At 50.8% G+C, this 16,435-nt stretch overlaps 1 protein-coding gene across 3 annotated transcripts; it reads right to left on the bottom strand.

Annotated features, from left to right (window-relative positions):
• Positions 1-423: 423 nt before the first annotated feature.
• INPP5B (inositol polyphosphate-5-phosphatase B) lies at positions 424-16,369 on the bottom strand. 3 transcript variants are annotated; one of them, XR_003399898.1, is made up of 20 exons: positions 15,906-16,369; positions 15,503-15,532; positions 14,960-15,070; positions 11,448-11,541; positions 9,952-10,122; positions 9,162-9,263; positions 8,647-8,761; positions 7,884-8,000; positions 6,888-7,075; positions 6,237-6,348; positions 5,978-6,087; positions 4,979-5,114; positions 4,311-4,421; positions 3,520-3,682; positions 3,135-3,370; positions 2,436-2,549; positions 1,986-2,093; positions 1,515-1,698; positions 1,150-1,261; positions 424-854 (listed from the first exon to the last, which is right to left on the bottom strand). XR_003399898.1 is itself a non-coding variant. In XM_026863376.1 (20 exons), the coding sequence occupies exons 1-20, from the start codon at positions 15,976-15,978 to the stop codon at positions 730-732; spliced, it is 2,433 nt and encodes an 810-aa protein (XP_026719177.1). In that variant the 5' UTR covers positions 15,979-16,364; the 3' UTR covers positions 424-729. The 3 variants fall into 3 exon arrangements, 2 of the variants coding, with proteins under 2 accessions (XP_026719177.1, XP_026719178.1); XM_026863376.1 differs by having other exon boundaries at positions 1,515-1,642; positions 2,009-2,093; positions 15,906-16,364; XM_026863377.1 differs by having other exon boundaries at positions 1,515-1,642; positions 2,009-2,093; positions 11,448-11,538; positions 15,906-16,364.
• Positions 16,370-16,435: the final 66 nt, after the last annotated feature.

Genomic DNA, 16,435 nt, shown 5'->3' with positions numbered 1-16,435 from the left:
ATAGGATCCCCATCGGGTCACGGCAGCTGCTACCGGGCACGGGCGCCCAGTGACGGGCAGCAAACGCCTTCGCAGCTTACCCAGTATTTTCAAAGTCGGGGCTCCCCTGGAGTGGAGGCCTCTGTTCCTCACAGCAGCCCCCGCCTCTTCCCCCACACCCTCCCCACCATCTGCCAGGCACCGCTCTACACACCAGCCAGCGCCGGGTTTTAAAATAACCCATTTCTGCAGACCAGGCCCTCACCTCCATTGGATCACCAGTCCCTGTTGCTACGCTGCCTCAAAGAGCTACAGGGGTGGGGAGTGGAAGACCCCAGACCGATTCCTGTAACACCCCGTGAACCGGGCAGGGGGCTGCTCTGGGCCCCCCACAATGTGACTTGGCCTAAACCAGCCAACACTGAAAATGGCAGATAGATAGGCTGGAAAAATGCACTGAGATCTTTTTATTTAAATAACAAGGACTTAAAAATTCTGAGTTTAAATACAAGTTAAATAAAATACAGTGTAAATACCAGCTTTTATATTTTTGCTTGTCTACATACAGCTTATTTAGAAATCTGATACACTTTACAGCTTAAAACAGTGACACTTGATTCAAACTGCCTGCTGTGCCTTCAAAAGCAATAGATTGTATAAAATACTGTGATATTTTTTAAAAGCCACTATACAAAAAAATATTTTTACAGTAATTTGATATCTAAAAATAAGATTAGCTGCATCTGAAATTCATCGCAAGTTGTCTTCTCTCAAGAGGAACTGGTGGATAAATTGCTGAGCTTTCCTCTTTTCAGCTATATCAGGTGTAGGATGTCCAGGAGGAGGTCGAAGTAACAAGCCACCAAATGTACTAGCTGCATTTAAATGAAAAAAGAGCCACAGACACACAATAAGAGCCCGTTAGCAGCGGGTTATCAAGGGCGATTCCACCAACCCCGATCGGTCCACCAGAGTGTCTGGAGGGTAAAATCTCTGAGCCACTTAAGGACTTTTTTCTGGCTACTGCACCGACATTGTCTAGGGACCGTTTGCTCATTACCAGCAGCTCCAGACCAGCAGAGCTCTGACTGCACTCACTTCGGAGCAATGTGTTTTGTTACACAAACTGCAAAGCCCCTCTGACCAGAATGGTTATTTTGCTCGCCTTACCAAGAATATTCACATCCAAATGGTTTTTCCCTGAATTTTTCAGTAGTTCTCGCAGAAACGCCATTAGATATTCAAACACATTTTTATGGCACGCTGGCAGGTTAGAGATAATCTGAGAGGAGAAAAAGAAAAAAAAACAAAACACCACAACATTTATATTGAAGACATGGCAATGTCTTACAGCTTTATCTACTACCGACATCACCGTGTCTGCACATACTAACAGCTCTTAATAACCAAGAAGCACCAGTTCTAGGTCCTTTCGATGATTAAGTTTCTGAGAGCAGAACCCTGTCAGTGCATAACCCATCTGGCCTCCCCTCCCTCCGGAATCTGAGGGGCGGTCTCAGCGAAGCCGGCAGTACCTGGCTGCTCAGCGGGTAGTTGCTGGCACTCTCCAAGCAGCTGCTGTAGACCCTGTAGCAGACGACGGGCTCGGGCAGGCTCTCCAGGAAGAGCAGCAGCGCTTCTGCGACCGAGTGGTTGCTGCCAACTGGTCCAAAGGTTAAGGAAGGGGCAAGCACAGCCTGATCTATTTTGGGCATTTTTCTGCTGAAACATTAATCTCTGCTCAGGTCTCCGAGAACTCCTCCTATTGTTCAGCTTTGAGTTGGATCACTTGACCCTGCACAGCAAGCTGGCTGTTGGACACTTGCGTAACTCACCAACACTGTGAGGACTCAGCGGAGGATTCGTGCTGATTACAAGGAGTAGTGAGATCTCTGCAGATCTCAGTTACCCCGAGATGACAGATAGTCACTTAAAAACCATGGCGGAGCATAAAAGACTGGTAAAATCTTTTCCAGCTTTGATCCCTAAGGCACAGCGAGCCTTACCAGACACCAGTCTAGAAGGATACGGAGGGTATCATGCATTCCTTTGTCCAAACAATCTCGGATTTGCTCAAATTCAGATCTGAGGCCTGGCTGCTGAAAGAGGTCCTCCTGCAAAGCAGACCGTTAGTTAGTCTAGAGGAAGATAAAAGTTATTTGGGTTAAATAGAGCAATGTTGTCATAATCTGGCTGTAAAAATCTCTCCAAATGGGTATTTATCAGCAGAAATCCCACCCTGAGCAGCTCTCATTGGCACATGCGCACGGACAAGGTCACCGTCACGGAACGGTGCACCCGTGGCACCAGTGTCACTCATCGCAGATGTCCTTTATCTCTCTTTACCGTTGGCCAAACATCCACAGGTAGCCATGACTGCCATTACCAGTATCGTCTTCAAAACTAAACCCAACACAGACCAATAATTTTGTGTTCCCAGTAGAAACTCTACCAACCTGCTGGGAAGCATTGCGGTACAGGTGATCCACCATCATCCACAACTCTTTCGGAATGTCCATGGGCTTTTCAGCTCCAACATCGTCATCACTCATTTCTAGTGGCATCAGGGTCTGAGAGAGGGAGGTGTGGGGAAGGGGGAGAAGAGAAGAGAAGAGGTAGCTAGCCAAGTTCTCGTTCATCTCCGCAAAAATGCTTCACAGAACTTATACCTGAGGGTTAAGACTTGTTAAGAAACTCTGCGGCTTCACTCACCAGTCTTCACACCAGACTAGTACAACGGGCACATTTATATCAAGAGTCCAGACAGAAGAAAAAAGCCGCTCTGACAAACAGGCTGCACCTACGCTCAGCTCCAGGGATGTATGAGTTCCATCAGGCCTCACATACACACACGTCGCCGCTCAGTGCGAGAAAGGCAAAGGCTCTGGGGAAAAGGTCTACACGTGGAAGCTGCACACCTCTTTAAATGTGCGGGCAGAGCACATGGGGTCTTACTTGCAGCGCTCTCTGCACGGAACGGGTTGGTTCATCCCTGTGAAGAGGTGTGCGGGCGGTGCCCAGGAGAGCACGAGCTCTATCAGCACTCAGACTGTGGATCGGGGAGGTGGGAGAAGGCTCTCTAGCAATAAACAGGACTGAACATCTAGTTTCAATGGTTCTCGTGGGTTCGGAAGGGAATCTTGCCTTTAACTCACAAGTTTCCGAATGGATTCTGCTGACATGTCCTGGATCGGTTCCCTCATGTAACACAGCGTATGAATGGGAGACCCAAAGCAACTTGGCAAGTAGTTGCCTGTTACAGACAGAAAATAATCCTTCCCCCTGTTCAGATGCAAGACCAAGATGTCTTCAAGTTTTTCCTCTCCAGAGTTTAAGTGTGTAGCTGTTGATTTATTAACAAACACCTCCAACTCAACTGTGATTTCAGCATCTGCCAGAAGATGACAAAACCCCCCATACCCAGTTATAAAAACGTAGTAAACCAGTAAGCCTGCAAACAGGCCTCAGAACAGCAGAGAGAGTTAAATCAGAAGGTGACAATTTAGCTCACTAACACGGGATGAACAGCGAGGAGCTCACCTGGAAGCAGAAAGCCCTTACTGGGGTTAGCGATCAGCCACTCCTTGCAGTAGGTTTCCTCATCTGGTTTGCTGATAAACTCGAACTGGCAGGGCACCGGTCCATTGCAGATTGTAAACTTCTCTACCTGCAGCTGCATGTACTTAACATCCTCAAAATGGAACTAGGAACAAATGTCAGTCAACATCATCAGCCAGTTCCTTCTTGCCAAGCACCAGCAGCAATTCCTGTCCTGGGGTTTAATCATTAAGCACCAAGATCCCCGGATTAACCCTCGTGCTCCCGCACCCCATCCCCTCCCGATTACAAAGGACTATGTTTGCTTACTCTGTAGGCTAAAGTCATTTGCATCAGTGGGCCCTTTAATGCTCCCCTCAAATAACCTCAAAGAAACCTGAGAACAAGATAGCTGTAGCCTCAAATGTCTCATTTGCTTATCTTTTTTAGTCCCCAACACACAAAGCAAATGCCGGTTTTGTGACCTTCTCCAAATCCTTCAGATTTTACATTTTATGTTTCAAACAAGTCAGAGCAAGGGCCACAAACTACCCTTTTACTCTCTCTCCCCACCCCAGGGAGTAACACGCCCTGTCTTTCAGCTTGGTACTGTGAATGGAATTTACCTGCATCTAAACAGCAACAAGTATTTCTAGGGCTTGTAAACAGAGAACAGCTGGAGTCAAAACATTCTACTTGGGAACCCGACCCCGGGGTCTGGAATCCACCTGAGGTACTTCACGCTTCGGGGCTCTGGGGTTGCTCGGTTTCTCCAGCACACGAACACACCCTACCTCTCTCTGGGAGAGGGTCACCGAGGGAATGTTGGCGTTCTCCAGCTTATCCAGGGAGCGGACTATTTCCTCAAAGGCTTTTCGATAGAGCTCCTCGTTCACAACCTTCACCTGGAAAGGACACACGCTGCACCAAGTGGCAAGTACTGTGCCTCCGCAGGCAAGCCGTAACACGGCTGGGAACAGGCATTTTTGATTGGATTTGAGCAGCACACAAGTGTGTACAGCACGTGGCAAACAGAGCCATCTCCTCGGCACCCAACAGCAAAGGACCTTGCCATAACGAGCAAGAGTCACCCAGTCAGGACTCGATCAGCTTCGTTTTCCTAAAAATGCCTGACGACACACTACTGTGTTGTCAATGATGTAGCATTCCTGCACTGCAAGTCTCTGTGAGATTAGGAAAATAAGAAAAAAGGCAAAAGAACACCTCTGAAGAAACATCTACAGGTATTCATGCATTATTCTGTTTAACTGAAGCATTATCAACACAGCCCGGGCTTACTATGAACAACAATCCTATCTCAGTCTTATCTAGCCCGACTTTTAAGCCACTGTCCTCTGGGGATGCTGTAAAAGCAGGAGGAGAGGGAAATCAGCAGAAGCTCCCTCCTCCTCCCCCTCTCCCCACACGGAGAGGCCAGCGGCGCCTCTCCTGCAGCACTCACCCCAATATCAAACACGGAGCTGACCGGCTTATGGTCACTGATCTTCAGAGCCATATGGCTGCGGTAGCTCAGCTGAGCAACGTTCTGCCCTTTCCAGAGTATCCGATCGCACCACGCTGGAACACGACACTTCTCACTGGAACAGGGAAAAATCACAGTTCCCAGGCACGGGTCAGGGGCAGTAACAGCACGAGGCAGAATACTGCTCTCCCCTGACACGCCCTGGAGCTAGTTCTCTGTCAAAGCGGTATTTTCCAGTTTCTTTGAGGAGTTATAAACTCTACTGCTATCAGGTATCTCTAGATCACGCTTTACTTTCTACTTCCTCAAAGATGCAATTATTTGTTTTGTTCTTTTGATATAATTAACATACAAAGCAATACTCAAGAGATACTTTTGACCACAAGAACCATGAAAACTAAGCACTCAGGCACTACACTTAATGTTCTTTTTTTTTTTTTTCCACCGACTGCTGCACAGATTTAATTCCCGCACTTGGAGCCCACGTTCCCACTTTACTAAGACCAGGCCGGCCGCTCTGTGCGGGGTGTTAGAGGGATGGTGGTTCTGGAGAACCCTGGACAGATGCTGCGTTTCCACCCCCAGCGGCTCTGACCCGAGCAGGCACAGCAGCTGACAGTGTCAGCAAATAAAAGATCCTAAAAATTTTGCTTGGGGGAAAAAAACCCCAACCAAACAAAAAGAATTAAACTAACTAAAATGATTTCTTAATGTTGTACACCTCTAACTAAGAGGAAACCCAACGAATTATTCCTGGAAAAAAGATTAGGAATATCTGACAAACAGCAGTGGAAGAAAAGCAACATAAATAGATGCAAACTGGAGATGGATTTGGAGCCAAGGGAGAGGAACAGCAATAATGTCAGAGCTGTTCCTATTTATAGACATTAGATCTGCAGTTCTTTTTAGCTTTGTTTTTACTTCCTTCAGCAATAACACGAGCCATTGGCAGCATCACGTACGAGGCGATCACCGTACCTTGTGTCCCAGTCATCACAGCCAGCATCATATTTGTACGTTGGCTGGAAAGAAATCTCTCCCTCTGTAAAGCCTTCAAAGGCTGCATTTGCATTCATTTGCCTCTTCAGCTATGAAAGAAAAAAAGACAAAGCATTAAATATTAAATAAGCTCAAGCACAGTTCCCGTATGAGCTAGCGGGGGGATGTCCAGCCCTGAGCGTGAGTGCAGTTTCTCAGTGGCAGCCTCAGCGCCCCGTGGGCAGGCAGACCTCAGCACCTGGTCATACTGGCAAAGCTCTACGAACGCTTTCTCATCGACAAGCTGCTTCACTTTCGCCACGTCCAGTTCCTCCAGCCGATAGTTGAGGTCACCCAGCCATAAGATCACACTGAAAGAGAACGTACACCAGAGGTCTGCAGAGGCCTGAAGGTGTCCAGCGGGCGAGCAGGCGGCGAGCTGGAGGCACAGCAGTGCCCTAAGCCAGCCAGCGCCAGCACGGGCTCTCCTCACCTCGACAGCCGGACGCGGGGCCCACTCCCCATCAGAGAGAACAGGAGCAGAAACTTGAAAGAGAAGCTGCGTTTTCTACCTTCGCTGGTTTCAACTCCTGTTCTGCATGTCTGTCACTACCTCCTAGTAACTAGAGCTTTTAATATCCTACACGGGCTAAAGCCCACCCCAGACTGGGGGAATCGGTGCATGTTACTGCCCCAGTCCCACTGCATGCTTGAAAATAAAACAAGGCCTGGAAGAGCACAAGAAGGCAAGTGACAGAACTGGGCAGGTGACCACTCGTAAAACTGAGGTTGGGGTGAGGCGTGTCTGGCCGCGCCAGGCCGACGGTCAGATCACGGGGCACCCTTCCCACGTCCCTGCCGAGAGAGCCCCCCCGGGACCCGCGATGGCGCGGGCGGGCAGGAAGCGTACTCGTGTTTGCTGATAGTGAGAGGGGGCAAATTTGGATCCGCCTGGCAGAACTGCATCCGAGAGCAGATGTCTTTGAAGTCCTGGTTCCTCCGCTCATATTCCTCCATGTGAGCTGCAAGGTGAGAATTCACAACGCACACGCTCGTGTTATGGAATTTAAACCTTATGGCAACACCTCCTTTGTTACCCTGAAAGATAAAGACAAAGATGTTGGTCAGAAGCTTCTACACAAGAGATTAATCCACAGTCCATGAGTTACTAGCAGTGGACAAGCCAGAAGAGGCAGCCACTTAATTCCAGAGGAAGAAAAAGGCTGAAAACACCAATTAGTGAGAATCACTTCGTGAAATCAAGTCAGTAATTCACATGAAGGTTGCACACAGCAACAGAACACAGCAAGCAAGCACATGGAACTCTGTTTGCAGTTCAGGAATTAGCTGATACAAAAGGATATTAAAATCAGTAACACTGCTGGTCAGTTACTTCAGCAAGTCCCGAAACCTATTTAGCAACAAACTGGATCTTTCAACAAAAACCACGAAAAAATTTTAAATGGAGGAAAAAGCACATGGCTTAGCTGGTCAGAAATACCTTTGACAAGTTATAGCTGCAATGTTCACAGCAACTACACTCAAAGGGCACAGACTTCATTCCAGCAGCGTGGAATGGCAAGAGGCCAGGAAGTCCCACTCAGGAAAACTGATGTGAATAGGCATGTTTCCTCTACTCGTGTTTCCTTGTGTTATTTGGGCAAAATAACAGCCAGCATCAAAAATCACACGAGAGCAAGGCACCATGTGGCCCAGCACATGCTATCAGAAAAAAAACCCCTCGAGAGCAGCTCCTCCCTCGAGGTCTGGGAGGCTTTGCGAGCGCACGGCAGCTGCCTCGAGCACGGCCCTGCGCTGGCACAGGGGCAGGACCGTGTGCCCCCACCTGCAGCCCTCAGCTGGGGCAATAACCACGAGGCTTCTCATGCACAGTTGCCATTCTTACCATCCTGCCCATGATTCCAGTTCCCACAGTCTCAATTTCCACCTCGGAGATGTTCAAAGCAAGCTCTGCTCTCACATACAACAGAAGCATGATTCCCACGAGCCGCACAAGTTTCACCTGGAAAAGAGAACCTGTTCCATTAAATACTAGAATGGGAGAGGTCTGGTGAGAGAAGGCACATCGCCCCCCACTCCAGAACACGGGTCACCAAAACACAGATGAAGACAGTCCTGGGTTCCAGGCTCATCCGCCGGCCCAGCGGGGCTCAGAGCACACAGGCACCCCAGCAGCACAGCACAGGGAGGAGCCAGGGACCAGCACCCCAGGGAAGGGCGCTGAAGCCCAAAGCAAAACCTACAGCACAGGCCCAGCCCACAGAAGGAGCTTCCCTTCAACTGCAGCGACAGGAGACAAAGCAGACCTAAGGGGCAGGAGCCCAAACGCAGGCAGCATTCCTGCCAAGACACCTTCACCGCTCCCTCCACCACACGCCGTGCAGACAGACACGGAGGAAGCTCAGACACTCCTGTCCCAAGGCAGCGGGAGCTTCCTTTGTGTGTGGATGCCCAGCTCTGGTCTGCGGTCCTGCCCCTGCCTCGGCACCTGCACGGCAACACTACCCACTGCAGAGCACTCCGGGCTGGGCCAAACCCCGCAGTGAGCCCCTGGGAGACACACAACTGAGAGCAAGAGAAAACAAAGGGCAGAGAGGCCCAGGTGGAAAACGACTCCACACACAAACCTCCCCAAAAGCCACCCGTACCTTTGCATATTTGGCATCTGGGTGCAGACTATCAGTTACAGCTTTAAACCATTCCTCTTCCTTGGGCGTGTCGTTGAAAAAGAAGGCTTCTTTACTCAGATCAAGCTCCTGGAAACTGCGTTAGAGGAAGGAACCCATGGATTCATGCACTTGTTTATAACTCTCCAGCCCTTTCCTCTGGGAAAGAACCTGATCAATTCATGCTCACTAAATTTATAACTGGAAGCTCAAATTCAGTTATGCTGATTTTAGAGCTATGCTAAAGCTAAATTACTGTTAGTATGAAAGGGAATGGCATTAAAGATTTTGTAACACTGCAGTGCCAGAGTCCAACCACACCAGAAGAGCCCTCCCAGGCTACGCAAACACGGAGTCCAAGGCTGCGCAGTGGGGTGAGGCAAAGCAAACACTCCTCAGCTGGGGGGTCCTGCCCGAGCACCCCCGGCCTACGGAGTCACAACCACCCCACCCACGGTGGAGGTTTGGGAGGACAGAGAACAGAAAGGGACACTCACCCCACGCAGTAAATGTCCGGAGGCTCAGCGTCACATCTGAGCCAGGGCTGGAGGCTTTCCCTGGGCGACTGACCGTTCACATTGTACGTCCCAACGAAAAATCTGTGAAGGAACGAGCTAAATCCCAGAGCTGCAAACTGTGGAGCTGGTGGGAATACTGGTATTGCTGAACCTGTACTTAACGCTACACGTAACTATTTAGGAGTAACGTGTTCCGATGGGGAATCAGGAAAATGTGACAAAGTTTAAACCCCTAAAATTATCCAATTACAGCAGCGCCTCCACAGACGTGCTCTACAGAAGGATACAGATTTTTACATATAGTATTAAAAAAAGAAGGCCTGAGCTGTGCAGTAGCAGTTTGAAATGATAAATTCATAGAATGACATGCATAAAAGCATGTCAACCACAGTAAAGTTTTGGTCCTAATCATGTACTTCACTCAAGCTTTTATGAGCTTACTGGAACAACTACATGGCGAAGTAGTGAGCAGAGGCAGTGAGGGAGAAGGCAGAGGTGCACAGAATCGATGCACTTCCAGACACAGTCTGAAATAAGCACAGGAAAACATCATTTCAAAAAGGCCATTTTCTCAACAAGAACCACAAGGCAAGCCTTGACAGAGACGTGAATGAAATTCTTCTCTGCTGATGCCTAAATGAGGAAAGAAAGCTGTTCTGGAAAGTATGGATCATGCTTTTCTGCAGGGAATAACGAACATGGGCTATTTTGACAGCTTATGCTAACTTACTCCTCGCAAAAGTAAGTTCTTCTCAGGAATGATCATTACCTGAAGCTCTGAATGTGTGTGTAGGAATCCTCCATTTGTACAAGCTGAGATTTAACAATAGTATCTCTTAGTCCAAACTTGGGTTCTGATAAGATTGAAGCCTTGTTTGAAACCATGACGCTGGAGGACCGCACCATTTCAGTTGTCACTTCAGGTTTGAGTTTGGTTTGCCTGCAAACGAAAGCAAAACTGCGGGATGGAGCTCAGGCTATACACACCCCAGACACAGCTTATTTGTGCCACCGAGGACTGGGTTGGTGCTTATCAGTCTGTTTCACTAAATTATCAGTGTTTGGGGTAAGCAAACAGGACTGAAATGAGCATTCCTTAGAACGGTTCAGATCTCTAGATAAAAACAGTTTAACTAACTGAAATAGCAAACGTCTGTCACTAACCCGGTGCAGCCTGCCGATTCCAAGCAGGCCTTACGCACGCCCCGATGTCGATACAAAACCTGTCCACCCCTCCTGCTTACTGGAGCAAGGAGATGCAAAATCTCACCTCCCGCTGCCTCCACTCAGCCCTTCTGACCTCAGCAGAAGAATGAAAAACTGTGTTTAAAAAGCTCTCTGGTGGAAAACTCCCAGCTCTGCCTAGAGAGGAGGCAGCCCGGAGTGGGTGGAGGTAGAGATGGTTTTATTTAGTATCATCTCATGGCTCTGCAGACTCCTTTGGCAACAGTAATAATGCCACAGCTTGGGAGTTCCCACAAGCCAGCGGATGGTATAAATGTAAGGTCAACAACCTGCACAGCAGTGCCAAGGACAGCATGCAGACAGGCTTTGAAGGACGTGCAGCAGGGTCCACAAAGTCCTGGGAACTGGAAAATTAAACTGCAACATTTTAAGAGTGTATCTCTGAGACAGGGTGGCCCTTAGCCAGAGCTCTCTGAAATCAAAATAAACAACGCGGTCCGTCCCACTGAACAGCAGAAATATGCCCAAATAGGGGACTAGCAGGACTGTCTCCGAGAGACTGTGCTGAAACTCCCACTACAGTTCTGACAGCGTGCTTACGCTGAACTTATTCCTCTCCTGACTAGAATCTGCAGATTCTCTCCTCAGAAAGTTGCCAACCTCTGCTGCAGATCCCTCCGCCCCTGGGGACTGCAGCCGGCACCGTCGCCAGCAGATGGAACCAGATAACGCGGCCGCAGGCTCCGGAGCCCTGGTGTGGGCACAGGCCCCAGAGACCAACCTCCGAAGATCAGGAAGCCCAGACAGAAAGCTCTCTGCACTCTCTTCTTCTTCCTCCAGACATCGAAGCATCGACAATTTGCCCACCACATTCACTCCATCCACACACAGTCACCCAGGAGCCGCCAGACCTGGGAGCTGGATCTATTTACTGTCCCTGTACAGAGATCCTCCGTGGAGGGCGGCACAGCTAAACCGGCAAGGAAACGCTGCCGCCGCTTTGACTCCTCACTAGTTGATGTGCACATCCCCCTTCAACTGCTTCACCAAACCTGCGGGAGGAGCGGCACAGATACACACCTGGGAGCACTTTTATCGGTGCTGTCGTGGCCCCGGTGCTGACTGGCTGGGAGCTTTTTTCCATTCTGTCTGATGCCTTCAGAGCCAACCGCTTCTGGAAAAAAACAGAGAGTTTCACACTAAACGCAGAGAGTACTGCAATTTATCGACACACTTATGCAAAGGCTGGCAAGAATCTGTAAGCAAAACATAATTTAGATTTGTGTGGAGAAACAGAGCACCCAACAGTCTCTCCTTCCGTTATCTGATAGATTTGGCTTATTTTGACAGGACTGCCGTGTGACGATGCCGAGCGGGACGGACAGCAGCCTGCCGTGCAGCCACGGGGAGCAGCAGAACTGCAGGGTGCTGCCTGCCCGCTGCTGGAGCGCGTTGCTGTTGGTTCTCCCTTACAGCTAAGCCAAACCAGGATTTAGCAGCACAAAGTCCAGGGCTTTATCCTGGGAATCCAGAAAATGAACGTTAATAACAGGTTTTTCCTTTCTGAAGCAAGACAGGAAGTACAAAGGAAGGAAGTAAATGGGGAAAAAAATCAAAAAAAACCCCACCACACAACCACTGAATGAGTTTCTACCTATCTGCAAATACACAGCAAAGCACAAGTGTCTCCCCTCTCGAGGCAGCACAGAACGGAGCCACCACCAGCCCACTACCTCCGCAGAAACAAGTGCCTCTGTGCAACTGCACATTCCTGAAAAAGTAGCAGGGCTGCTACCACGCAAATACAACTAAATACAGGTGTGACACTCAACACGTGACACTACATTAGCAAAATCTGACCAGTCTTTCAGCATTTTGTTTCAGTTACAACATTTTACAAGTGGAAAAATAACAGTTGAAAAAGAGGATTCTGCGGGGGGGGGGTGTCTCCGTGTTTAAGATGCACAAACAGCAAGCTCAAGATTGTGCTACTTAGCACATAAAGCTGACGACGATACAGAAATTGTTCTTAAAATTCTAAGGTTCTAGTCATTCAGCTGGACTTCTTCAGCGAGCACAATCCAGAAAAATTAAAATGTTGTCGCTGTCACAGTACATTGTCCAGGACGAGAGTGCAAACCAGAAACAGAACTTGAAGTACTTTACCGAAGCACTCAGAACATAAACAAGCCGACAAGAAGTGGCTCTATTCTCAGCTTGGAAAACCTCTCCTGCCCAAGAGCCCTCTGAGAATAAAGACTGCGTAAGAGGCTTTATCGCGGGTGGCTGCCGGCACACGTGACTCGGACTCACTGGGGAGGCCAGAGGCAGCCGGGGAGGGCTGACGGGGCTGGGCGCGGGCGGGCAGGGTCTGGGCGAGCGGGGAACTTTCCTCCACGGGCATGGAGCACGTCAGCAGCGCTGCCCGCGCCTCTGCCGGCTCTCCCGGTAAAGGCCACGCAACGTACCTCGACAGCAACAAGAACCAGTGGAACTTTCTCAGCACCAGACAAGTGTTGCACCTGGAAGGGGAGGGGAGAAGCTCCCACACGGGACGACGGCACCTGCCAGCAGGCAGAAGGTGCCAGAACGGCCAGAGCTCCGTGCTGCTGGCGCGGCTGCTACGTGATCCAAAGGTCCCAGTCACACGCCACACTTCTGCACTCCAGCTCACTAGTGGAAATCAGTTTTAGGCAGGATGCTCCCAAGAAAGAGATTAGCCCTAGAAAAGGGCTGTTTCCTTTAGATAAATTTACATCTAGATACAGATGGCTCTAGCCAGAGGGATCTATATGTCACCAACCTGCAGCGGAATATTTTAGCAAGACAATGACCTGGTTCAGTAACTGCACTGGGCACAGAACTAAAGAGCTGTGCACAGAGATTACAGAAGAGCAGAATATGCATGGCCTGAATCAGACAGGATTTGCAGCTAAAAGAGATTTAAGCAGTAATAAAGACGTTCTTGTTAGAAACGTGCAGTGACTGTTCTACAGCAGGAAAACGTATCATGTCTCCTGGATAAAGGAGGATCCATGCTCAGTGTTCAAAAGCGAGAATTAATTAGCCTTGGCATTTTTAGTTATATGGCTCTTAGCCAGTCTGCTCGTCACATAAAGGAGGTGTAAGGAACAGTCCAGCGGGACTGTGCTGCCCCGGCCTGGGGGGAGCCTGCTTGTTCTTCTGGGGGTCCCAAGTGAAGCAGCACCACCACTGCGGCTGTGCCTGCACACACAGGCACACAGGCTGGACTTCAGGTCGGGGTTTTCACCACAATTGTGACCATAAACTACAAGGTGAAGCATGTTTAAATCCCTTTGTAGATGCTCCCATTCATTGGACAGCCTTAATTCACAGAAGATATCGTGAACTAGTATCATTCTACCACCGCATCACACTGTATTTAAATGTCCTTTGATTTGTGTGTGAAAGTTGCTGACTCAAGTGTGTGTGTTCATCTAAGGACAGAAGGAGTTACAGCTGTTCCTGGAAAACGGCAGACAAAACCTCATTCATGTTCCAAAAGACCCCAAAGGATGGCAGACAGCATTTTCTTCTGCTAATACAAGACCAAAGGAAAAAACATAAAAAAGATCCCTAGACTCCTTTTGACTCAAGAAAAACACAATGAAGCCTGGAAAAGGCAACTCTGTCAAAGCACAAAGGCATGATCTGATAGGAGACCTATTTCCCAAGGAGCCAAAGCGCGTTGCTGTGCTCCAGATACAACGAAACCACGCCAGCGAAGGAGCCAGGGCTGGGTCTCATCCAGCCTGCTTTCCCTCCTAACCATGTAGATATGCCCCAGTCGCTCCCAGTCAGTTCTAAGCTACCAGTTAAAACCCCACATCTGAGGGGATGTTCCCTGATCCCGACCTTGGCTCAACCCCTGCCGCGCAGCCGACAGCTCCAGAGTTCATCCCTTCTCTTTTTTAACACCCTACAAACACAGAACTCAGAAGAAGGAACGCCAGCAACACCAAACTGTGCCTTCGTGAATCAAGGGGAGCACAGCCTCTGTGAAGGTGGGCAAACGAGAAATGGTGTAATTCAGGTTCTGAATCCCACACTGACCTCCAGGAATTGCTGTAGCTCTCTTGAATCTTCTCACACATGCGGTCTGCAAAGAGGGAGACCGCGGGCTGTGCAGCAAAGCACCCACCCGGCGAGAGGGGAGGAGGACACAGCGCCGAGCAGGGTCGGGGCAGGACGGGGTGGGCAGCACCGGCCACCCCCTGTGAAAACTGTGCCAGGCTGGGCCCGGCTGGGAGGTGGCAACAATGGTGGGAGGACAGGGCGAGCGGGGACGAAGCGAGCTGCCACCTTCAGAACTCTGCCTGGTCTTTCACAGCCCCGGCCCAAAGGAACTTCCATTTGGCCTCAGGACGGCACAAGCAGCAGGTTCCTTGTTGCGGCACCTGTGTCTGCTCAGCCAACGGCCGCCAACTCCTCACCGGGACGGTCCCGTGCTAGTCTCGGCCGCAGAGAGGCCGATGCTGCTCTTCTACACGGAGCAGAAACGTGCCAAGGCGACCGGCCAGCCCGCCCCCCCCAACCCGCGGGCCACCCCCAGCACCCGCCAGGGCTCGTACCTGCCCTGCACCTGCTGACCTCCTGCAGGAACGTGCGCGTGTGGGAGCCAAAAGGCAGCCGCACCGTGAGCCGATCGCCCGTTGAAGTTATCTGGATAGTCACGTCAGAGCCTAAAGACGAGAGAGATCTTGTGGTCAGGGCTGGCGAGCCCACAGGAACCCAGCACCCTCCCCACTCGGCAGCGGCGAGTGCATGTGTGCAGACTTCAGCAACAAACCCCCCCCGCGCCTTCTCCACCCTGCACACAAGAAAGCCATTTAAAAACATAAGAGTTGGCGGCTATAATATTTTTTATCCTGCTCATTCAGTGACAGTAATTAATCTCCCAGTAACCATTTAAAAGCATTTGGAAAAATCATTATTTTGGTTGAACTGGGTGACAACGCTCACTGGCATCACGGCCAGCAGCACGCCGGGCTCCCCAGCAGCCGCAGGACCAGTCCCCCATCACGGGCCGGGTCAGGGGAGCCCCCGCTCCCGCCTCCCTGAGTGCGGCCGGTGCAGGCCCGGGATGCCCGTGCACAGGCACTAACGGCACTCACCGATGACACGAAGGTCACTGTCAAGTACAACTGTAAAAGCAAAACACAGTTCAGTTAGGAAGCTCAGCGACGGGTTTGCAGACCGCGCAGATACTCTGAGCTGGCCAAGTTCCTCCAGCCCCAAATACTCCTGGTGCAAACGGAGACGGGAGAAACCTGTCCAGAGGCCACGGCTGGCGCTCGGGGGGCACAGGGTGCTCTGGGCTGCAGAGCAGCTGATCTAGCAGGGCCCTTCCCGCTCTGCCATGTGACACACAAGCGTCACCAGGGGTTACAAATTGAAGAAAAAATGCGAAGGCTGAACAGATCCCAAATCTCAGTGAGTAGAACAACAAAATACGGGCTCCAGCCGCCTTCACCCCCTTCTCTGGAGGGGGCCCCAGCCACCGAGGGGCTTTAGTACCTTCTTCCACGGCGAACCCTTCTGTGATGGGGATAACCCTCTCCAGGCAGACGTCCTCGGCCGCGATGGCCATGCGCCGGTGAGTGTACACGTGGATCCTGCAGCAGGGAGCAGGGCTGGAGGCAGCGCTTCAGACCCCCCCGCGGGGACGGGCAGAGCCCAGCTCGGCACAGCCCCACGCAACCCCCGGAGCCCACCCGCCTGCTCGGCCCTCGCCTACACCGGGATGCGTTTATGTCATGGGCAAAACGCGCCAGCCCGGAACCTCGAGGGCCTGGGCTTTTCTCGGGAACCACCCAGGACCGCGAGGGGACACAACGCCCTCACGCCGCTGCCACCCCTCCTGGACCCCCGGCACCGAGCCTCTGCCATAAGGAGTTTTCAGGCGGTTTCCGAGGCCTGTCAGAGACCCGCAGAGCTCTGGCCTTTGCTGCAGAGGTTCCTCCCCCCCGGCCACGGTGCCCATGTCCCCCCGGTGCCCATGTCCCCCCGGTGCCCAGCTCCCCCCGGGGCCCATCTCCCCCCGGGGC

Source organism: Athene cunicularia (genome assembly GCF_003259725.1).
Source record: "Athene cunicularia isolate RWA chromosome 23 unlocalized genomic scaffold, athCun1 chr23_part1, whole genome shotgun sequence".
NCBI classification, from domain to species: domain Eukaryota; kingdom Metazoa; phylum Chordata; class Aves; order Strigiformes; family Strigidae; genus Athene; species Athene cunicularia.
Note: the sequence above shows the minus strand (reverse complement) of the source record. Positions and strands in the feature narration are given on the sequence as shown.

What these genes read in the sequence shown, in the direction of transcription:
- INPP5B (XM_026863376.1), bottom strand. Translation starts at nt 15,978, where the DNA reads ATGGCCATCGCGGCCGAGGACGTCTGCCTGGAGAGGGTTATCCCCATC. An exon ending in ACACACATTCAGAGCTTCAG is followed by an intron (nt 9,264 to 9,951) that starts GTAATGATCATT and finishes GTTCCTTCACAG; the next exon opens with ATTTTTCGTTGGGACGTACA. An exon ending in CTCACTATCAGCAAACACGA is followed by an intron (nt 6,349 to 6,887) that starts GTACGCTTCCTG and finishes GTTCTCTTTCAG; the next exon opens with TGTGATCTTATGGCTGGGTG.